The 17,911-nt window shown below is 42.8% G+C and overlaps 3 protein-coding genes across 3 annotated transcripts; all 3 read right to left on the bottom strand.

Moving 5' to 3' along the window:
* Nucleotides 1-96: 96 nt before the first annotated feature.
* On the bottom strand, nt 97-3,102 carry gprin1 (G protein regulated inducer of neurite outgrowth 1). Its single transcript, XM_085788313.1, has 2 exons — nt 2,805-3,102; nt 97-2,332 (listed from the first exon to the last, which is right to left on the bottom strand). The coding sequence occupies exon 2, from the start codon at nt 2,300-2,302 to the stop codon at nt 131-133; it is 2,172 nt and encodes a 723-aa protein (XP_085644439.1). The 5' UTR covers nt 2,303-2,332; nt 2,805-3,102; the 3' UTR covers nt 97-130.
* A 1,024-nt stretch (nt 3,103-4,126) lies between these two features.
* Nucleotides 4,127-5,506, bottom strand: adirf (adipogenesis regulatory factor). Its single transcript, XM_085788293.1, has 3 exons — nt 5,250-5,506; nt 5,000-5,062; nt 4,127-4,504 (listed from the first exon to the last, which is right to left on the bottom strand). Exons 1-3 carry the CDS (start codon nt 5,326-5,328, stop codon nt 4,401-4,403), a joined length of 246 nt encoding a protein of 81 aa, XP_085644419.1. The 5' UTR covers nt 5,329-5,506; the 3' UTR covers nt 4,127-4,400.
* Nucleotides 5,507-5,728: 222 nt separating this feature from the next.
* Nucleotides 5,729-16,632, bottom strand: sncb (synuclein, beta). The gene is made up of 6 exons (XM_085788292.1): nt 16,406-16,632; nt 15,251-15,384; nt 11,507-11,536; nt 11,137-11,222; nt 8,103-8,189; nt 5,729-6,526 (listed from the first exon to the last, which is right to left on the bottom strand). Exons 2-6 carry the CDS (start codon nt 15,369-15,371, stop codon nt 6,497-6,499), a joined length of 354 nt encoding a protein of 117 aa, XP_085644418.1. The 5' UTR covers nt 15,372-15,384; nt 16,406-16,632; the 3' UTR covers nt 5,729-6,496.
* Between the last annotated feature and the right edge of the window lie 1,279 nt (nt 16,633-17,911).

Below are 17,911 nucleotides of genomic sequence, written 5' to 3'. Positions count from 1 at the left end.
CTCACTTTCAAGACCCTGTCACATAGAAGTGAATCAGTGAGCATCACAGCCACATGTCAGATCTCATATGACTTTCACAGATGTTTATTTCTCTCCTTTACCTGCAGCCAGCTGTTGCTTTATTCTCATGTCACTCGGTGGTATGAGCTCTGGAGCAGCAATGTGGCTGCTGCATGTTCTCCATCAGCAGACGGAAGGGGTTTCTTCTGCGTCGGCTCACCTTCCCATCCGTCTCCCCTCTCTTCCCGGCCCGGCCTTTACCCGACCACGAGCCCCCCTGGGTGGACTCTAAGGTGAGGGGTGTGGCAGAGGGGTTGAGTGGAGGAGGGGGAGGCATGGAGGCCTGCCTCTTCTGCTTCTTCACCTGTTTTTCCAGGTGTTTCTGGATGGCTGTGCCCAGCACGGCCACCTCCACCACCGCCCCGTACACCTCCCACGTCATTCCTTTCTCGTCCCAGCTCACCTCCTGGACCGGCTCCTCACATTTCTCCTCGTCTGTCTCATTACCGTGCACTGCCTCCTTTGTGTCCTCTTCAGCTGCCTCCACTGTTTTCTCTTCATTCACTTTCTCCTCCTCCATAAGCGCTTCCTCTTTGTCCTCCTCAGCCTCCAGCTTTGTATCATCTTCCTCTTCCTCTACTATCTTCTCTTCTACACTGGCTTCCTTCCTAATCTCAGGAAAAGTTGTAGTGATGGGTGTCCTCGGGGTCATGGGCGCTGTAGCGACAGAGCGAAACTCCACCTGTTGACCCACTTGCAGCTCAGCGTCTTTACTGTCTGTACCCACAGCCCCAGATTTCCCAAAGGAGCTTGGAAAGTAGAAGGCATGGTCCCCCTCAGGAGGGGTCATGGGGCTGGTAGCCACAGACTGACACTGCACCACCTCCAGGCTCACCTGTGTGCGGATGTTGTGGCAGCCGAAGGGAGCTGGAGATTCAGGGATAGGAGGTTTCGTCATGGAAACATCTTTCACCTCTTCACATGCGTCTCTGTATTCTCTGACCTCTGAACTTTCAGACTTTATCTCACCAGCAGGAACAGATGATTCTTCAGTCTTGTTTTGTGGGGGGTTTGTGTTTGAGGTATCCTGTGCCTGATCAGGAACAACACTTTCCTCATCTTCATCTATCTTGACCATCTCTGGCTCAATGGAATAAAGAGATAACTCAGTCTTCTCTTCATCTTCCTCCTCTCCGTTGCTATAGTGGGTCACCAGGATTGTAATGTCCTGATCCATACTTCCCATCCTCTGCTGCTTACATTGCTGGTTACTATCCCCCTTACTTCCTTGTGACTCTATCATCCCAGCAGCTGGGCAGCTGACAGAGCCCTCTGGAGATGCATTTGAGCTGGAGCCTTCAGTGAGTTCCTCTGATGTACCAAATTTCATAGCTGCACTTATCTCTGACTCAGCTTCTGCCAGACTCTTTGTCACAGGGAAACTCTCGTGCTGGCCACTCTCTCTCTGATCCCCGCTCTTCTTCACTCTCTCCTCCTTCCGTACAGTCTCCCTCCCGATAAGCTCTGGGAAAGCAGTGGTCGATGGCGTCTTTGGGGTCATGGGGGAGGTAGCGACCGAGCAGAACTCCACCTGCTGACCCACCTGTAGCTCAGCATCTTTAGTGTCAGTGCCCACACCTTCGGATCTTCCAAAAGAGCTTGGGAAGAAGAAGGAATGGCCGCCCTCAGGGGGAGTCATGGGGCTGGTGGCTGCAGAGCGACACTGGACCACCTCCAGGCTCACCTGTGTGCGCATGTGGTGCTGTCCCATAGGAGCTGGGGAACGCGGGTCAGGGGAAGATGGGGCGAAGGGGTTCGGAGTTGACGGCACAGGCACCATGATAGTCTCAGTTTCTGCTTCTTTTTTTCTGTCCTGAGCTGGGCTTTTATCCTGAGACTCTCCCCTCTGAATTTCAGCTTCTCCTTCACCATCATTCGTGACCTTATTAGAGATTGTCACATTGTTGGGAATAGCTGTTGTTTCAGGTTGTTGTGTTGGAGGGATGGCATCACCCTCTGTATGGTCTTTAATTTGTATAGAGTCAGTACTGTTGCTTTCTCCTCCTGAGAGCGCTGGATCTTTGGATATTGGATTATTGCCTCCCTCCTCAGCAGGGCTGACATTCACTTGTGGCTTTAGCTGGTTGTCCCCTTGAGTTGTTGATTCTTGACTTGTGTTTATCTGAGGTCCCTCGGGCACGACGCTGCCATCTGAGCCACCTGGATGCTCTCCATCGTCTGTCTTCTCACGAGGCTGGTGGTCCTCTCTGAGACTCCTCATATCGTCCTTAATACTTCCCATTCTGTCTCTGTATTAAAGTGGTACAAGTACCTGCAAGGCATAACACAGCGATGACACACTGTTTGTGCAATTTGTAACTCAGTAACCACAACAACGAGCTCCAGCAATAGCAAGGAATAAAACCAGTCTATTTTTGTGATAAAAATATTCTGTCATACGATACTGATGTCAAGTATCCAGACGCTGCCATGTTAGTTACATCACTGCTACTACTGCTGGAAATTATACACATGCATTTTAGCAGCATATCCCCCTGTAATCTGGGATATTTACTATTCTCAAACATTGTGCTTCATATTTTTCAAAATATTTTACTGCTTGATCATAATTCATATTTCTTTCTGCTCTAAGAATACACTCACAGAGCTCAGATCTAAAATCTGTTTTAGTCCACAATCACAAATCAAACCCAAAAGCATGCACAGGAATCCAGAGCAGTGGTGCAATTTTTAACTATGAAAACAAACAGGATCAAATATTCTGCAGGAAATCAAAGACATACCTCAGCACGTCAAACATCGCAAATCTCAGCGCTGATGGAGACCCACATCTGTCCGCACATCTCCCCTGTTGATTGATAGTGCTTGCAGAGGCTACAGGTTTGTCTCTAGAAGAATCTATCTTAGGCAATCCTCGCTCTTTCAGCTGTGGCTGTGGCTGTGTCTGTTGAAAAGCTTCACATTCACAGTTTCCCTGGAAACCACGGTCGGGTTCTGGCAGTGAGTGGTATAATGTAATGACAAAATCTCTGTTCAACTCTCTAATCATCAGTAAATCATAGTAATTAACTCCAGGTTCTCATAGCAACATAAAGGCAACTCTGTGTTGAAATAAACCGGTGAGTTAGCTTTGCTGGAGAGATTTTTTAGATGAGGCATAAATAGGTGACAAAAGCTTTAATGCGAGCACAGGTGGTCAGTGTGAAGGCTTCAGATGGGAGGGTGAAGTGTGCTGAAGAGGGATTTCTCTTCATGAAAATGGCTTTACATAAGACAGTAATGTGTGAGTCTATAAAAGGCCATATTTGTGTGACCACTCAGAAATCAGTGATCAGCTGGAGTAAACAGCTGTTATGATTAATAAAAAAAAGACATTTCCTCTCATCCACATTTAGTTTTGTGGAGGCAGATCATCACAGGACCAGAGAAGCAATGCAAGCTCAGGTCTTGTGGAGGAAATCTGTGCAATATTTAGTACTGCTGCAACAGTGAGAGAACATGAAAGACAAGAGGGGTTAACAGCTAAAGAAGCCTGGAGGAAGCAGAGCTGCACCTCCCACACAAATAAACACTTGTAAACCACCACATCTTTCACACTCAGTCCTCCCTTCATCCTCTCCGCTTTGCGACACACGTTCCTCTAGAGCTTCAGTAATTCTGCTTGCCTCGAGTAATTGTGTGGGACCAAGGATGTTTATCCTATTTCCTTTATATTTGAATCTTCCCCGTCTTGGTTGTACTGTAGCGGTGGGCTGCAGCTTGGCCAGAACACCGTGTACTGACAGAAGTATTCTCACCATTAATTCAGAGGCCTCCACCAATCCCCGGCCACCACAGAGTTCTGTTGCCTAGCAACCGCGTACTGTGATGGAGGGAGGTGTGCTGCTTTGGGCCAAGGTAGACAGCTATGATCACATTCTCATCAGGAACCATCAGCCTGCCAAAGGCCATCTTCTCAGCAATGTGTTGGTAATAATGACCATGGTGATTCATTGATGAGCACTCTCCACAACAGGATGCATCGCAGGCAAAGAGCTTCTACAGCTACTAACAGTGTTATTCCTACTGTACGTGGCAGAATATCACAGTTTATGAACCTGAGAAACACATTGGTATCTGTTTTTATTGCCCAAAATAGTCACATATAATGAAATGTATAATAGCAAGAAACACAAATGGAAAAAGGTAAGGGGGTAAATTAAAAAAAGACAATTTGGAATGTGAGCTGTGTGGAGATATATAGGCTACTCTATATACTATATCACTGCTTTTCTGATGCCAACATGCTTCCATTCCTGCATTACTTCTTGTCTATAACCCATGGATGATCAGACATGTTGGCTCCAGTGTTTCAGATAGAATAGTCCATATTTCAGGGATCATTTGGTCTCCAATTTCTGTCCAAACTCCTTGATGGTGTCCGTGGCCTTGTCTGCAGCTTTCCCTATGGCTGCTTGAGTCTGTTTGCCGGCTTCTTGAGCAGCTTTAAAGAGTCAGAGTGAAGCAGAGGAGAAATAATCACTACATGGCTGTGGAAAGTCGTTACAGATGACAGATTACAGAGTTTGGGCAAGATTGCCAAACTTTTTTTATCAACTCATGCACAATGCACAATAAGTGTGTCTGTAAAAAGCTCAAAAAAATGCAATATATTCAATTTAGACTGTTACTGACTCTTGAAGACTTTAACCAAGAAACATCTTAGATATTCATCTAAGTTGACAAATAGTTCTGTAGTAATTCCAAGTGCACTTCTTCCCACATTTTCAGCTCTGACAGATGAGTGGGGCTTTTTGCTTCATTTGTCATGCCCTTTCACAAACTCATTTTTCATAATCCATTTAACAGTTAATTTGGGAGCAAAGTTTTTTCATCCTCTGACATCCCGGCTCTGCTCTCGAGCTCTTATCTGCTCAGAAAATGACATGTCTCACTGTAACACCATGAGGCTTCAAAGACAGAGACGTGAAAGCGTTACCTGTGCTGACTGTTTCTTTGGAGGAGTCTGCCACCTGCTGCACAGCATCTTGAGCTGCCTGCACTGAAAACACATCACATGACCTCAGGAGCAGCTGACACCTCTTGCTTTTTAAGATTTTTTAACAGTTTTAAAAGATAAAAAAAACAAACATAATTCCTTGCAAGACAAATGATCGTGATAACTGCATGGTTTTCCTCCACCAGACCTTACACACACCCTGTGCCATCCCATAGCTGGAGTTCTGTACCTGCAGTGTCAGTGACTCCTTTCGCAGCTGTGTGGCTTGTGCTTTTTAGGCCCTCAAAGGACTTCTTGAATGAGGCCATGGCTCCTGTCTTTGTCCCTGCGGTGTCCACACATCAGTCTGAGCCAGCGGCAGCAGGAGCGGCTGTTTAATACCCTCTGTTTGAGCCCGACACCACAGAGCAGGCACGTTCCAGCCGGATTAACCCAAACAAAACCCGCCCAAAAAGGCGCGATCAGACTGGCATCCCAGCTATGGCAGCGTCCTGCCAGGGGCCAGAGCCCGCTCAGCAGATTCTACACATCCTGTAATCAAACCCCAGACAAGAGCGAGCAAAAAGGGAAGCACGCGAGGATGATGCATAACAAATCCTCATTTAGATCAACAGGCAGAAAAACAGCTAGTTACAAGAGGTTTAAAGTCTAATGAGCGACCAATGCCAAAAGTGAGTTTAAACATTATCAAACAACACTAACAAAGTATTTCTTTTTTACTTTTTATTTACAGAGGATTTGTATGTCTGGCTTAACACATAAACCTTAATATTGACAAGTCCTGCAATTTAAAGCACATATTGATATGACAACCATTATGATCTCAAGACATAATATATTGATTTGATAAAATCTTCAGTACGCACAAACACACGCACACACAAACATGAATACTCTGTTCATTTCTAACAGATAGTTTACTGGAATGATTCACAAGCAACTATAAAGATACAATGTAAAAAACTCTTACTTCAAAAACGTTCAAATAAATGTCCAAAGAAAATGCAAAAAGAAACAAAAAACCCACAAACAGGCATTGTCGACACTTAAGGGAATATTATTGTATTCATATCTGCTTGCAACCGGACATTGTTTATTTTTCAACTCCCAATGTCTCATTGGAAGATGATTAACACCTATTGCACGTTTCTAAATACAGATACACACAGTACAAAGTCACAAGCCCCGGCTCTGGTCTCATTTCATTGGGAGGGAATCAAGGAAATGAGACTGAGAGGACAACTCCTACATCTCAATAAATACCTACACCCAACACATTACATTAATAACATGACATTTACAATATATAATAATAAAAGATTTGTCTTGAAGGAAGAACATTTTTCAGTGGGAATGCTTGTCTTTTTGTGGTTTTTTTGCAACGGGGGTATAATTGTAATAGTTTCAGCATTTGTCCTTTTTATTATTAGAAATATTATTGTGCTGCTGGTTGGATAGTGGCTTGGAATGATGCTTTTATGCTTCTGGCTCGTAATCCTGGCTCTCCTGGGGAAAGAAGAACAGATTTTAAGGGACAGGAAGGTCACATGTCCTCCAGATTAAATTCATCACTAAGACTTTAATTGAAACTTAATCACATACACCTAGACCAGTTTAAGAACAATGTATATGACAGGGAGCTTATGGTAACACATGATATCACTCTGCTGAAGATAATGATGTCACTCCATCTCAGCTGAGCTCCTCTGCTGGTTCAGTGACTCTCTGCAGCCTGCAGAGGGCAGCACAAGCCTGCACCAGCTTCAAGGGCGAGTCGTGAGCACATTCCCATCATCCTTGTAACCCAGCACACGCCTCCTCCGCGCACATGATCATAAAAAATAAATAAATAAATAAAAAAAACAGCCTCCAGGGTAGTGCAATAGTCTTAGGTCATCTGATGCTGTCACAAAACCTGGTGTGATACTGGCTAAGAGAGATTTTTATCTCCAAATCCTCCCCTAGAAGGCTTGGCTCACTCTGCAGCACACAGGCTCCATATTTACAGCAATGCAGGGAGACCCTGACATTACCCACAATGCAAGGAGGCAGAGAGCGTCATCACCACACCCATTCAGACAGAGCTCGCACATCGCTGGTGTAGCAAAGGTTGGGGGAGGGGAAAGAGATGCAGAGGAGTGGGAGAGAGATGGAGGAGGACATGCATGATATCTGCTACTGCCTCTGAGAAATTCACTTTTAATTTGCATCTCAGGAAATATATCCATTTTATTACTTCAGCTGATTAATGCAATAATCCGCTGATTGAGGCTGTAAGTGGGAATGAAGAGAAAATGCGAGCAAATGCACAGGATGAATTCAACATTGTCACAAATCATGTAAAATATGATAATAAATCTTCCCTCAACTGAAGAATATTAGAATATTCTACATGAATAAAACAGGTGTCTGTCTGAAATCATAATTGGTGCAGTGCTTTAAATCAATGAGCTATATATATATATATATATATATATATATTGATCCAACATTATGTGCATTCTGGGATATTTTTACTTACTATTAGGGCTATTTAAAATTTATTTTCAAAGCAATGGGTTCTGCACAGTTTGTCTCGCCCCTGACAGCCAAATTCCAAAAATAACTATCTGTGTCAGACTCCTATCCCTCCTCCACACACACACACCGACACACACCCAACACTCTGTAGGTAGGTGGTGCTATATTCACTGTTCCTGCCGTGTGGCAATTGGCTTGTTAAACCCTCTGTTTTCATATCTACAGACAAGAAGAATTACCTCAGCGTGAGCTGTAGTGTTTGTGCAGGGCAGAAGTGGGGGCAAGTGTGGAGTGCTATTGAAATGCAATACAGCTAAAATGTGTAACCATAAGAGCTGGTGAATACTGATCAGTCTCCATCTACTGTGAGTGAATGGATTCATCTCTGCCTGTAGTCCACAGCTTTAATGTACAATATATATATATATATGTATATATTCTTTTTTTTAACAAACCTTTGACATAATATACAAACTGCTGGTTACACTGAAATCATATAGTCTATCATATGGTTTTAAGTCAAACACTGAGGCAGACGCTTTGTGTCGTGTAGGCTGATTACCTGCTGGGTCTCATCATATGTCTCCCCTTCTGCCTCCAGCATTGCCTCTCCCTGGCCCTCCATGGCCTCCTGCCCATACTCCTCAGGCTGCAGAGACAGGGAGAAAGAGAGAGAGAGAGAGAGACAGAGAGAGACAGAGTGAGAGAAAGATGAGGACAGGGCAGATTCACAGGAAAAGAAATTACACATTTCTGAACGTATTTTACTTGTCTCTGATATTGTGGCTATATTTCCTGTGCAGGACTCACCAGACAGGACACAACATGCTAAAATAAGATGGTGAACATAGAAAATGTGCTGCTTAACATCAGTGCATTAGCATTGTTGTTAAAAGTATGTTAGCATGGTAATGTTAGTATATAGCTCCAACCTTCACTGTGCTAAAGCAGAGCCACACCAGGGGCCATACTGTACACTCTTATCCTCATCCAAAATCACTGGGTATTTCACTCAATCAGACTCTTAGCTCTCTGACATGAATGTAATGGTAACAGATAAGAGGAAAAATTGAAAAGATGGGCTAAATGGGCTGGAAAATATGAAAACAGGAAAGAGATATATATATACTTCACACCTTTCCTGTCTGTGGTTTTATTTTCAACCAAAGGATCAATAATCTGCTAAACCTGTTGGACACTGTAGTTTATTGCTCTTTCAAACAGAACTACTTCACATAGGATAATTCTTTCTGTGGCTGGTATCGATGCATCAGTGTAATTGAACATCACCTGCCTTATCATTCAATAAATCTGGGAGCAGACCACACTCCATCATTGCTGCACCTGCTACAGTACAATGAGCCTTGAAAACAAAACTAGTGGGTCACCACACATTTATTTTTAAACCCAACACTAATCAAGTCAATTAGGTCAGAGAAGAACAGACCATAATCCTTGGTGCTGTATCGAGCTGGTGTTATTGCTGTAAGCCCACCAACACGATTAGCATTGCCTTAAACGCTACACAGTGGGAAACCACCACAGAGGCACCTAATCACACTGATCATTGCCCGAGAAGAAGTGAACATGGAAAATGGCTCTTTATATGATCATAACAAAGGGGATACAGAAATTCTGTGTCTGATTTGTCACACAATTAAATTCAGTTGAGACTCAAACAAAAGTAAATCCTCCACAGTTCAGACTGTGAAGCACAACTCACTTGGAGACAATGTTTTAAATCCTGTTTTAAAAAACTCTGAGAAAGATATTTTATAGTGTGAGTGCAATTTTATGTAAAAAAAAAAATCTGGCTCTTTAGGTAAAATATCTGCAGGACAGAGTTAAACAGAGTGGATGAACGAGAAGGACCATAACTATAAAGCAGCTCAGTTCTGTTGTCAGGGTGTTGAAATGAGTAGTTTTATGACTCAGACAGTGGCTTCCAGCAGCCTATTAGAGCGGGCTGTCAGATTTACTAGATTAGCGAGACAGTGGAGAGGGTCCAACTCTGAAGGATGAAGGCTTACGACAGCACAAGGACCTCCCTGTTTCACTGACAGTCTGACAGAGATAGACCAAATGTCAACATGCTGACAGCACAGGTCGAGAGTGGCTTCTCTACAGTGAGGAGCACAGGAGGAAAACACTGTGACCGAAATGAGCATCAGTCAAAATGAGGTGATTGGTTTTTTCTCTGTGTTTGTGGAAAGTCAAATGTGTTTCACCATCTTCCCTTACAGATCACAGTCTGAACCAGCTGACGTCAGCAGTGACATTAGCAGAGGTCAACAGGGGGGCAGGGTATTGTAATGGAAAAGCTGTGTGTTAAAGACAGCTGATAGTCCCACAGAGAGACTTCCACCTGAATATTGAAGCAGACTGAAGCTTTATTACAGAGTGAAGGCAGCTAGGTGTATAGTGCAGACTATGTGGAGTAACCATTCATGCTTCAAGGATGCTTAAAGCAAACAAACACAAAACATAATAGAATTATTTATTTGGCCCAATTTTATGCGTATAGCTGCCCACCAAAAGTCGACTTAATTTTGATTTTTCTAAAAGAACCATGATTGTGTTTGCTCACGTATGAGAAATTCAGCTGCAGTAAATGAGCCTGCTGACAGCTGAGGAATATAATAGATGAAATGCAGACTAGTAACTGTTTTGGAACGTCATGCAGATTTATCAGCCTTATAAATCTGGCTCTGCTACAACCACCATCCTGTCCAGACTTTAATGAGTGCAACTTACAAGAAGTTGCCAACTGTAAGTGAGCCTGGGATCTGCAACAGAGGTTTCTCTATCTCTTTCACTCTTGGACTTTTGTGCACAAACATTAATAGACTCAGTCCAGAATAACAGTGAGATGCTGCATTGTTACCAAGCATGCACTGAGCAGGTTCTGTAGTCATTTTACTGCAGCCATGAAAAATCCCCAGATAGTAGAAATGATGTTTAATCTACTTGTCATACATCACTGTTTCTCCTGTGGCTCTGAAAGTTTGAATTAGTAATCCTGATGATATCATCTGGTGTCTGATGATCGCATAAACTAAGCTCAGCACTCAGCTTTGTGGTAGTGAAACATTCAATAGTGTGAGTGCAGCTTTTTCATTTTGAAACTTAAAGGAGGCCTTTTTAATGGGTTTGAAGTTGTATTTTTGATGCAGGACTGTAATTGTGCAGTACGTTGCAGAACCCTACACTCCGAGAGGACTGAACATCCTGGTACTTTTCCTGGGACAGGTACTCAATTTATTGATTAGCTTACCACCAAAAAATATGAGAATTTTACCGTTTCCATCTTCCTCGATCATTTAATCAGAGATAAAATATAACATGTTGTGGCTCTGGTGGTAAACCCTCACTTAAGTATACCTAGGTACCTCAACTTTTTACATGTTTCAGTTTCAGCAGTCTGTTTTTTCGGAGCAACCCAGATGCATCATGATACAAACCAAGATGACCTCACAGTTCAGACCCAACACAGCAGCTGTGTGTGAGCACATTTCATACTTTGTCTGAGGCAGAAAATGAAACATTGTGTACTAATACAGAGTTAATCGTGCTGATGATTGTAATGTTGTACATACATTCATGTCAGTGGGGAACTCGTCCTTTTTCACCAGGCCAGTGGCAGCAGCGATGTTCCCCATAGCGCCAGTGGTCTTCTCAGCCACTGCATAATCACACGAAACAAAAAACATCACACACACACACACAAGCACAATGTAACATTATCTCAAGTGACTCTGCAGACAGATTAAAAGCGTACACATGATCTTAGCTCTCTTCTCTTTCCCAAGTGAACATTGTACATAATGACCATTCACATATTGCCCACCTCCCCTTTCACTATACTGAATTTGTCACTTTCCAGTTAGAAGTTTCTTGTCACTGTCAGAAAACTGAGCTTCTTACTGCAACAGTAATAATGTTAATGTTTAAAAAAAAACAACGTACCTGTTCCCACGCTGTCTTTGGCCTTGCTACCTAGATTGGCAAAAAAAGGAAAGAGTTAGAAAAGGTTCATGTTTTTTGCAATTAGGTGTAATTTTGCATGTCAAGATTAGTTTTGTATGCAGGTTAACTAATCATCAAAGAGTTTCTACCATTCATTCAAAATGAATGGTAGTAACAGAAAGTCTATGATTGATAGGTCAGTTTTGTCCCTGACTGATCCCTGATTGATGACACTTTGATGCCAACAGGAAGGAAAACAGTATCAGCCCACTACAACACTGCAGCCTCCTTTTCATGAAACAAATTCAAACTGACATAATTAACTTTGAACTCTGCAGACCAATTAGATTTGATAAAAGTCTTGAAAAAAAATGTCACAACTTTTGGAGCGCTTGGCCACTTGACCACATTGGAAGCTGCAGCCTCTTCTGATTTGATAGCTTGCAATAGCTTTGCTGGCACAACAGAGCAGTCATATGTACCGCTCGGGGTTTACTATGTACTTTTATTGAGAGGAGTTATTAAACTTTGTAGCTCATTTAAACCCAGAACACGGCATTGCTCAGTTCTCTGACTTTTGGCAGATCTCATCCATCTACACTGAACTCCATCGAGCTATTTGGGCAATCTGTGTGCCCACTGGTACCGATCACTCAGGCCTTGTCATCCTCCCTACTGTGCAGCAGTCACATGCCTTATTGGTCCCTGAGGGCCTTTAAAAGCCAACTGAGGAGAGATGAAATGATGATGAAGTACAGAACCATCTCTACAAACGTCAAGCCTCACAGCAAAACATACATCTAAGAAATCCATCCATTTAAGCATTGGTTGTGGTGAAGCGCTGCGACTCAAATGGATGGTGGGTGGCTGTAGGTGTTATAGATGAAATACATTAGTAATATAACTACAGTAGTACAAATGACTATTGATCTTTTCAAGCATCCCCTAAAAAAAACCTGTGACAAAATTTAAGTTTTTCCTTCAGTGAACAAAGAGTAAATTCAATGATAATTGTTGAAACTGTATTTCAAACTCTTTTCCAAAGAAAGTCGAGTTCTTAAGTGTGATTTTTCTGACATATTCTAAGTTGGTGATTTATTTCCATGATTTCCCTCCTGGCACATGCTATTCATCATCTTTAAAGGAATTGACTTAAATGAAAGTTGACTCAATAATGCAAAAAAAGAAACAGTTTTCACTATATTAAATTATTATCATTTAAACAACATAATAAACGTGTCATTTTTTTGTAATGTAATTTGAGGCTGTTGCTGTTGCTTGGATAATATGGTATTATATATAATATAGTAAAAGTGATTATTTCCTGAATTACACTGAAGAGATGGGTAGCCATATAGTGACACTGATATGGTGTCACTGCAAGGTTTCAAAAAATAAATTACATTGGTTTTAAAATAGCACTGTCTAAATACTCCACTGTGTCATAGCAGGATACGTACATACTGTATGAATGAGACTGCTGAGTGACATTAAATGGCATCTAGTACAGCAGGCTTTTCTCATATCCGCCTCTTCTTCTTCACTCACTCAGGCTGACTGCTCAGCTCAGCTGGGTGGGCGGTCTTCAGCAGTAGCAGCTGTCAAAAGGTGGGCCACAGACCTATCAGATTGCTCTTACCCCTCCTCCAAGATGGGCCTTCAAGCGAATCATACGCAGCTTTCTAGGGCACCACCATGCTCAACAAGCAACACGCAGAAGCACACAGATGCCACTGAAACGCTCCTTTCTCTTTCTGCGTGCAAGGGGCAAAAGTCAAACGAATGGGGGGCGCAACACGCACGGGATGAAAACGAGCCTGCACAATGTTGTGACACGTTTAGCTGTGCTGATGGTGCTTAATATGTGGGGTAATTGGATTTCATCTCCTTGCAGACACATCGGACAACTTCTCCTGGAGGACCCTACATCCAGGCACCAGATCAATGGAACAAGCTGGTGACCGTGGAGCTACCAGCAGCAGCTCTGGGTCCACTGAGTCCTAGAGCCCCAGAGATCCTCCCACTCACCGCTAACACACCAACAGGAAGAGCCAGCCAATACAGAGGAAAATATTTACCATAAACGATAAAGCACATAATGTTCACTACACCCATTTGTGTGTGTACATGACAATTTTATTGCTTAAAGATTAGTCAAGTAACGGCTTCTTTGATCAACAGATCATTGATGAGCAACTATTTTGATCATTTCTTTGTAGTTACCAAGCATTGTTCAAGCCAAACCACACCTGCATTCAGCCTCTTAATCATGAGGATTTCCTGATTTTCTATATCTTATATAACAGTAAATCTTTGCATTGTGGATAAAACAAGTCATCTTAAGATGTCTGACATCTCTCTCCCAGTGTTCTTACATTTTATAAACCAAATGTTAGAGAGACCACTCAAGAGAATTACATTATAAGTAATACATAATTAAAAGTTGCCTTGCTTGCATCCCTAGACATATTAAAACCAAAACCAGAAGACTCAAATCAGGTTCTCTGTTTTATGCTCAACATCTGATTTCACAGTCTTATTCATTATTTAGACAACAGAACTGGTTAGTATTGGTTACCATGACATTAAACTTTCATTATTTCATAATGATTTGACACCATTAAAGAATAATTCTGAACTATTGCCCAGCAACACAGATAATTAAATTATGCATAACACCGCCTTTACAAATGAAGCATAACAGAAACTGGACTGGAAAATGACAACTGTGAAACTTGCTCTTCTGTAACGTTACCAACACAACATGACGTCATGTTTGTGTCATTTATCCCGGTCCAGCTGCTTTTTTCTGATCTAAAGTAAGTGGTATAGGTTGGGTCAATAGTCTCAGTCACGTATACTCAGCCACATACGTATCTGTGTGGATGTAATACTGTGTAGTTTCAATTTTCACAGCACTGAAAGGGCCAAAAGCCTTTAGCCTGTGCCTGCAGGAGGCGATGGCAGGTTTGGACTGTTTTACAATCTGCTGCCATCCAATGCATGGACATCTAGCAGGAGCTGCTCCCACCATCCTGCTGCCCCACCCCCACCCCTGTTCTCGTCTTCTGCCTGTAGCCCAGTCAAGTGGGGCAAGGGGGCAAAAGGACATTCAGAGCCTCGTGTCACATCATCCACAAAAAATAACTCTTATCCTTGTATCCTTTTGAGAACTACCAACATTTAGAGGGACAAATACTTGATTACTGATTTCCACATGATGAGGAAAACCACTGATTATTTATACACCGCATCAACCTGCATTAGTAAAACAAGATATTGATCAACTGGCAGGCTGACTAATTCTTCAAATTACTGCTGCTATAATAAACTACACTCAAATTGCATTCAGTTGTTCTTTACCTTACCCTATACTGTGAAATATCTCTCATTTTGACATTAAATCCAATAAAATAAATATAGCTATTAAGGGGAAGCTGCATCATGGTGTTAAACAAATAGGTTATGCAGCCTGCTGGTTTTGTCCATGTGTGGGGGAAGGAGACCTCTGTTACTTATCAAGCCACTATAGGGAATTTGTGCATAATTTCACCATTTGTTCCAGGATATATGGAAAAGTGCGGCATTAAGCTAATAGTAATATTTTCTCCCTGCTTATTTGTTGCTGCTCCTGCATGAAGCAGGAACATTAGCAGCCTAAATGATGTGTGCATATCTGTGTACTGTATGTGTGTGTGATTTGCATGCAAATAACCTACTGAAAAAGATTTGTGATAATCTTACCTACAAACATGACTCCTTCTTTAGTCTTCTCAGCTGCGACTGCAACTCCTTCCTTGGTCTTCTCTGCAGCCACAGCCATCCCCTCTTTTGCTTTAGACAAACCCTTCATAAACACATCCATCTTGGCCGAGCTTCTGTGGAGAGATGGACCATAGGTGCTGTCAATCAATGTGTGCACATGCGGTCGTTTTTATTTGTATGCATGAATGGTATTTAATGGGTTGCACCACCAGAAAGCATCTTTTATGGATCATAATCAGTCTATTTCTAAGAGGCTCAGTGGATGTCAGTTACATAGGACCATACGTTATGGTGCTGGGTGAGAGTAGGCAGTATCGCCTCCTGTGGCAGATCCTGGAAGCTGCAGTCCAGCCATCAGGCTGTAGTAAAAACCTCTGTTCACTCGTGCATTCAAAGCCCTTTTCACGTCCTCGTCAGTGCATGAAATATTCAAAGGCAAAAAGATTTCAATGAAATGGTTAATTGTGACGGCGCTCATTAATTATTGCTCGCCTGTAACGCTACTCTCGGTGGCAGCGAGATGACAGGACTGCGCCTGGGAAAAGACACAGGCCTGAGCAAGGGACAGTACAACATGTTACACTAGAAGGTGGCATTTATTGCAAGAGCTGCACAGTGTTGCTGGGGGAAGGGAGGCACGATGTCCACTATGAAATCTGCACGCATCGCGGTTTTAACGTGGAAATACGTGGATGTAATCTGAGCTCGCCCGATCACACACAGGGAAAGGTTTTGATCAAATACACCAGGCTGCAGCCTGATCAGATCGAAATGATATTCTTGCATCAGACACCGGTCCCATCCTGGATGTTGCAGGTCAAGCCTTCAATTACTACATGCACCAATATCCACCATTTATCACGTTTGCATACGTGCCCGCCTCAATATCTTTGTCATTGCATTGTCTTACATTCAGAATAAATATCAAACCCAGACAAAAACTGAGGCAAGAGCATCCTTAGGCTATTAGACATGTATGTGTACAGGAATGTGGGTTAAGAGCGTTAAGTCATTTCAGACACAGTGTCTTCCCATGACGACGCTGACATGCATGGTCCTTAAATGGTGGTGACCTCTATATGCTTATAAAATAACAATAATTAAGCATTACAATGGGAATAAAATAGTCCTTACCTGTTTACAAATAGCCTTCGACTTGTCCCCTTATGATTCTGTCGCACGGCCGAGTCAAACTATCGTCTAAAAGGGAGATATCTTCAAATGATCACTAGGTGGGCCTTCCTCGGGCTGATCTCCACCAACAGGGACGGCCCCCTTCACAGTGCGGCTGAGACTATCACGCCCCCCCTCCCTCCTCCCTCCTTCCCCCTCCCCCTCCCCCCTTCCCTCCCCTCTCTCGCTCCACCATCACTGGCTCCCTCCACTATTGATCACCCTCAGATGTCAACTGGTAGGGTAAGGAAATACGCTTAACATAGGCACAGGGCATCATCAGTCTCTTTTCTACTGCAACACACAGTGTCCATATTTAACGACCATTCCATTCAATGTGGATGAAATGTGACTACACAGTGGTACACTATGGACATCCAGTTGTAGGCCCTGGACATATACAGTCCCACAATTGGATACTGAAGGCAGTATGTGTGAAATTATTATCTCTATTTATTAAATAGTTATTCAATTAAAATGAATCAATTAAAAGAACTGACTTCCCCGCCCCTACTTGGCTGATGGGTTATTGTGGACTCCATTTTGGATTTAACTTTGCTTCCAATACTCTTTATTGCAATGAAAACTGCACTTTTTGCATTAAGAAATATAATCACAAACCAATGTCATAGTGAAAGTTAAAGTATAGTCCATCTTTTAATTTTAACAATCTCAATTAGTCAGGTGTCTCACTGACTATTTGTGGTGGGAGATATTTAAAACCACATGCAACCTAGCCTATGTGTAATGTGCCAATACCGACATGCTTGGAGCAGCACCTACGAGCATCGAGCGTAGTGTGATATGAGGGTGATACCATTTGGTCGAGGAGATGGGGTGGGTTCATTTAGCATGGAGTCACATGAGACTGTGCTGAATATTGATTTTTTTTTTTTTGGCCAGGAAATGAAAAATAATTGATCATATTTAAGGATAAACAGACATGTAGTTACTTTAAATAATACACATATTCAAAACGTAAAACAATCTAAGTATACTCGACGGGTTTTTCAGTGTCCCACGTTTTTTTAATGTCTTGAACGTCATCCCACGGTTTCTACTATTGCGTAGTATCTAATTGAGATGAAACGCTGAGCGGTCACCATTCGTGCGTTTGTCGTGTATTATTTTACGACTGCATCGAACATCCCACAGCCAATCAGAGCGGAGGTGCAGGTCAGATCGAATCACGACGTCGCTCGGATAGAATATCGAACATTCCATGAGGTCACGCTCCAAACCACAGACCGCTACAACATGCACTAACACACTTTATTCTGCTGTCCGTGGATACTGCACGTTTCCTTGCGTTGATCTCATTTGCAGCCCGGACGAAGGGTTAAGTACCACCCCTGTCTGACGTATGTACAGTGACGCCATCGTAGTCGTAGTGGGCGAGTGATTGCGAAATCCTCCTTGTCCCCCCATCACCCCCCTTCTCCTCCCCCAGTTAGAGGAAATCCCAGC

The sequence above is a fragment of the Trachurus japonicus genome, chromosome 10 (assembly GCF_045865225.1).
Source record: "Trachurus japonicus isolate A0001 chromosome 10, Traja_1.0".
NCBI classification, from domain to species: Eukaryota; Metazoa; Chordata; class Actinopteri; order Carangiformes; family Carangidae; genus Trachurus; species Trachurus japonicus.
Note: the sequence above shows the minus strand (reverse complement) of the source record. Positions and strands in the feature narration are given on the sequence as shown.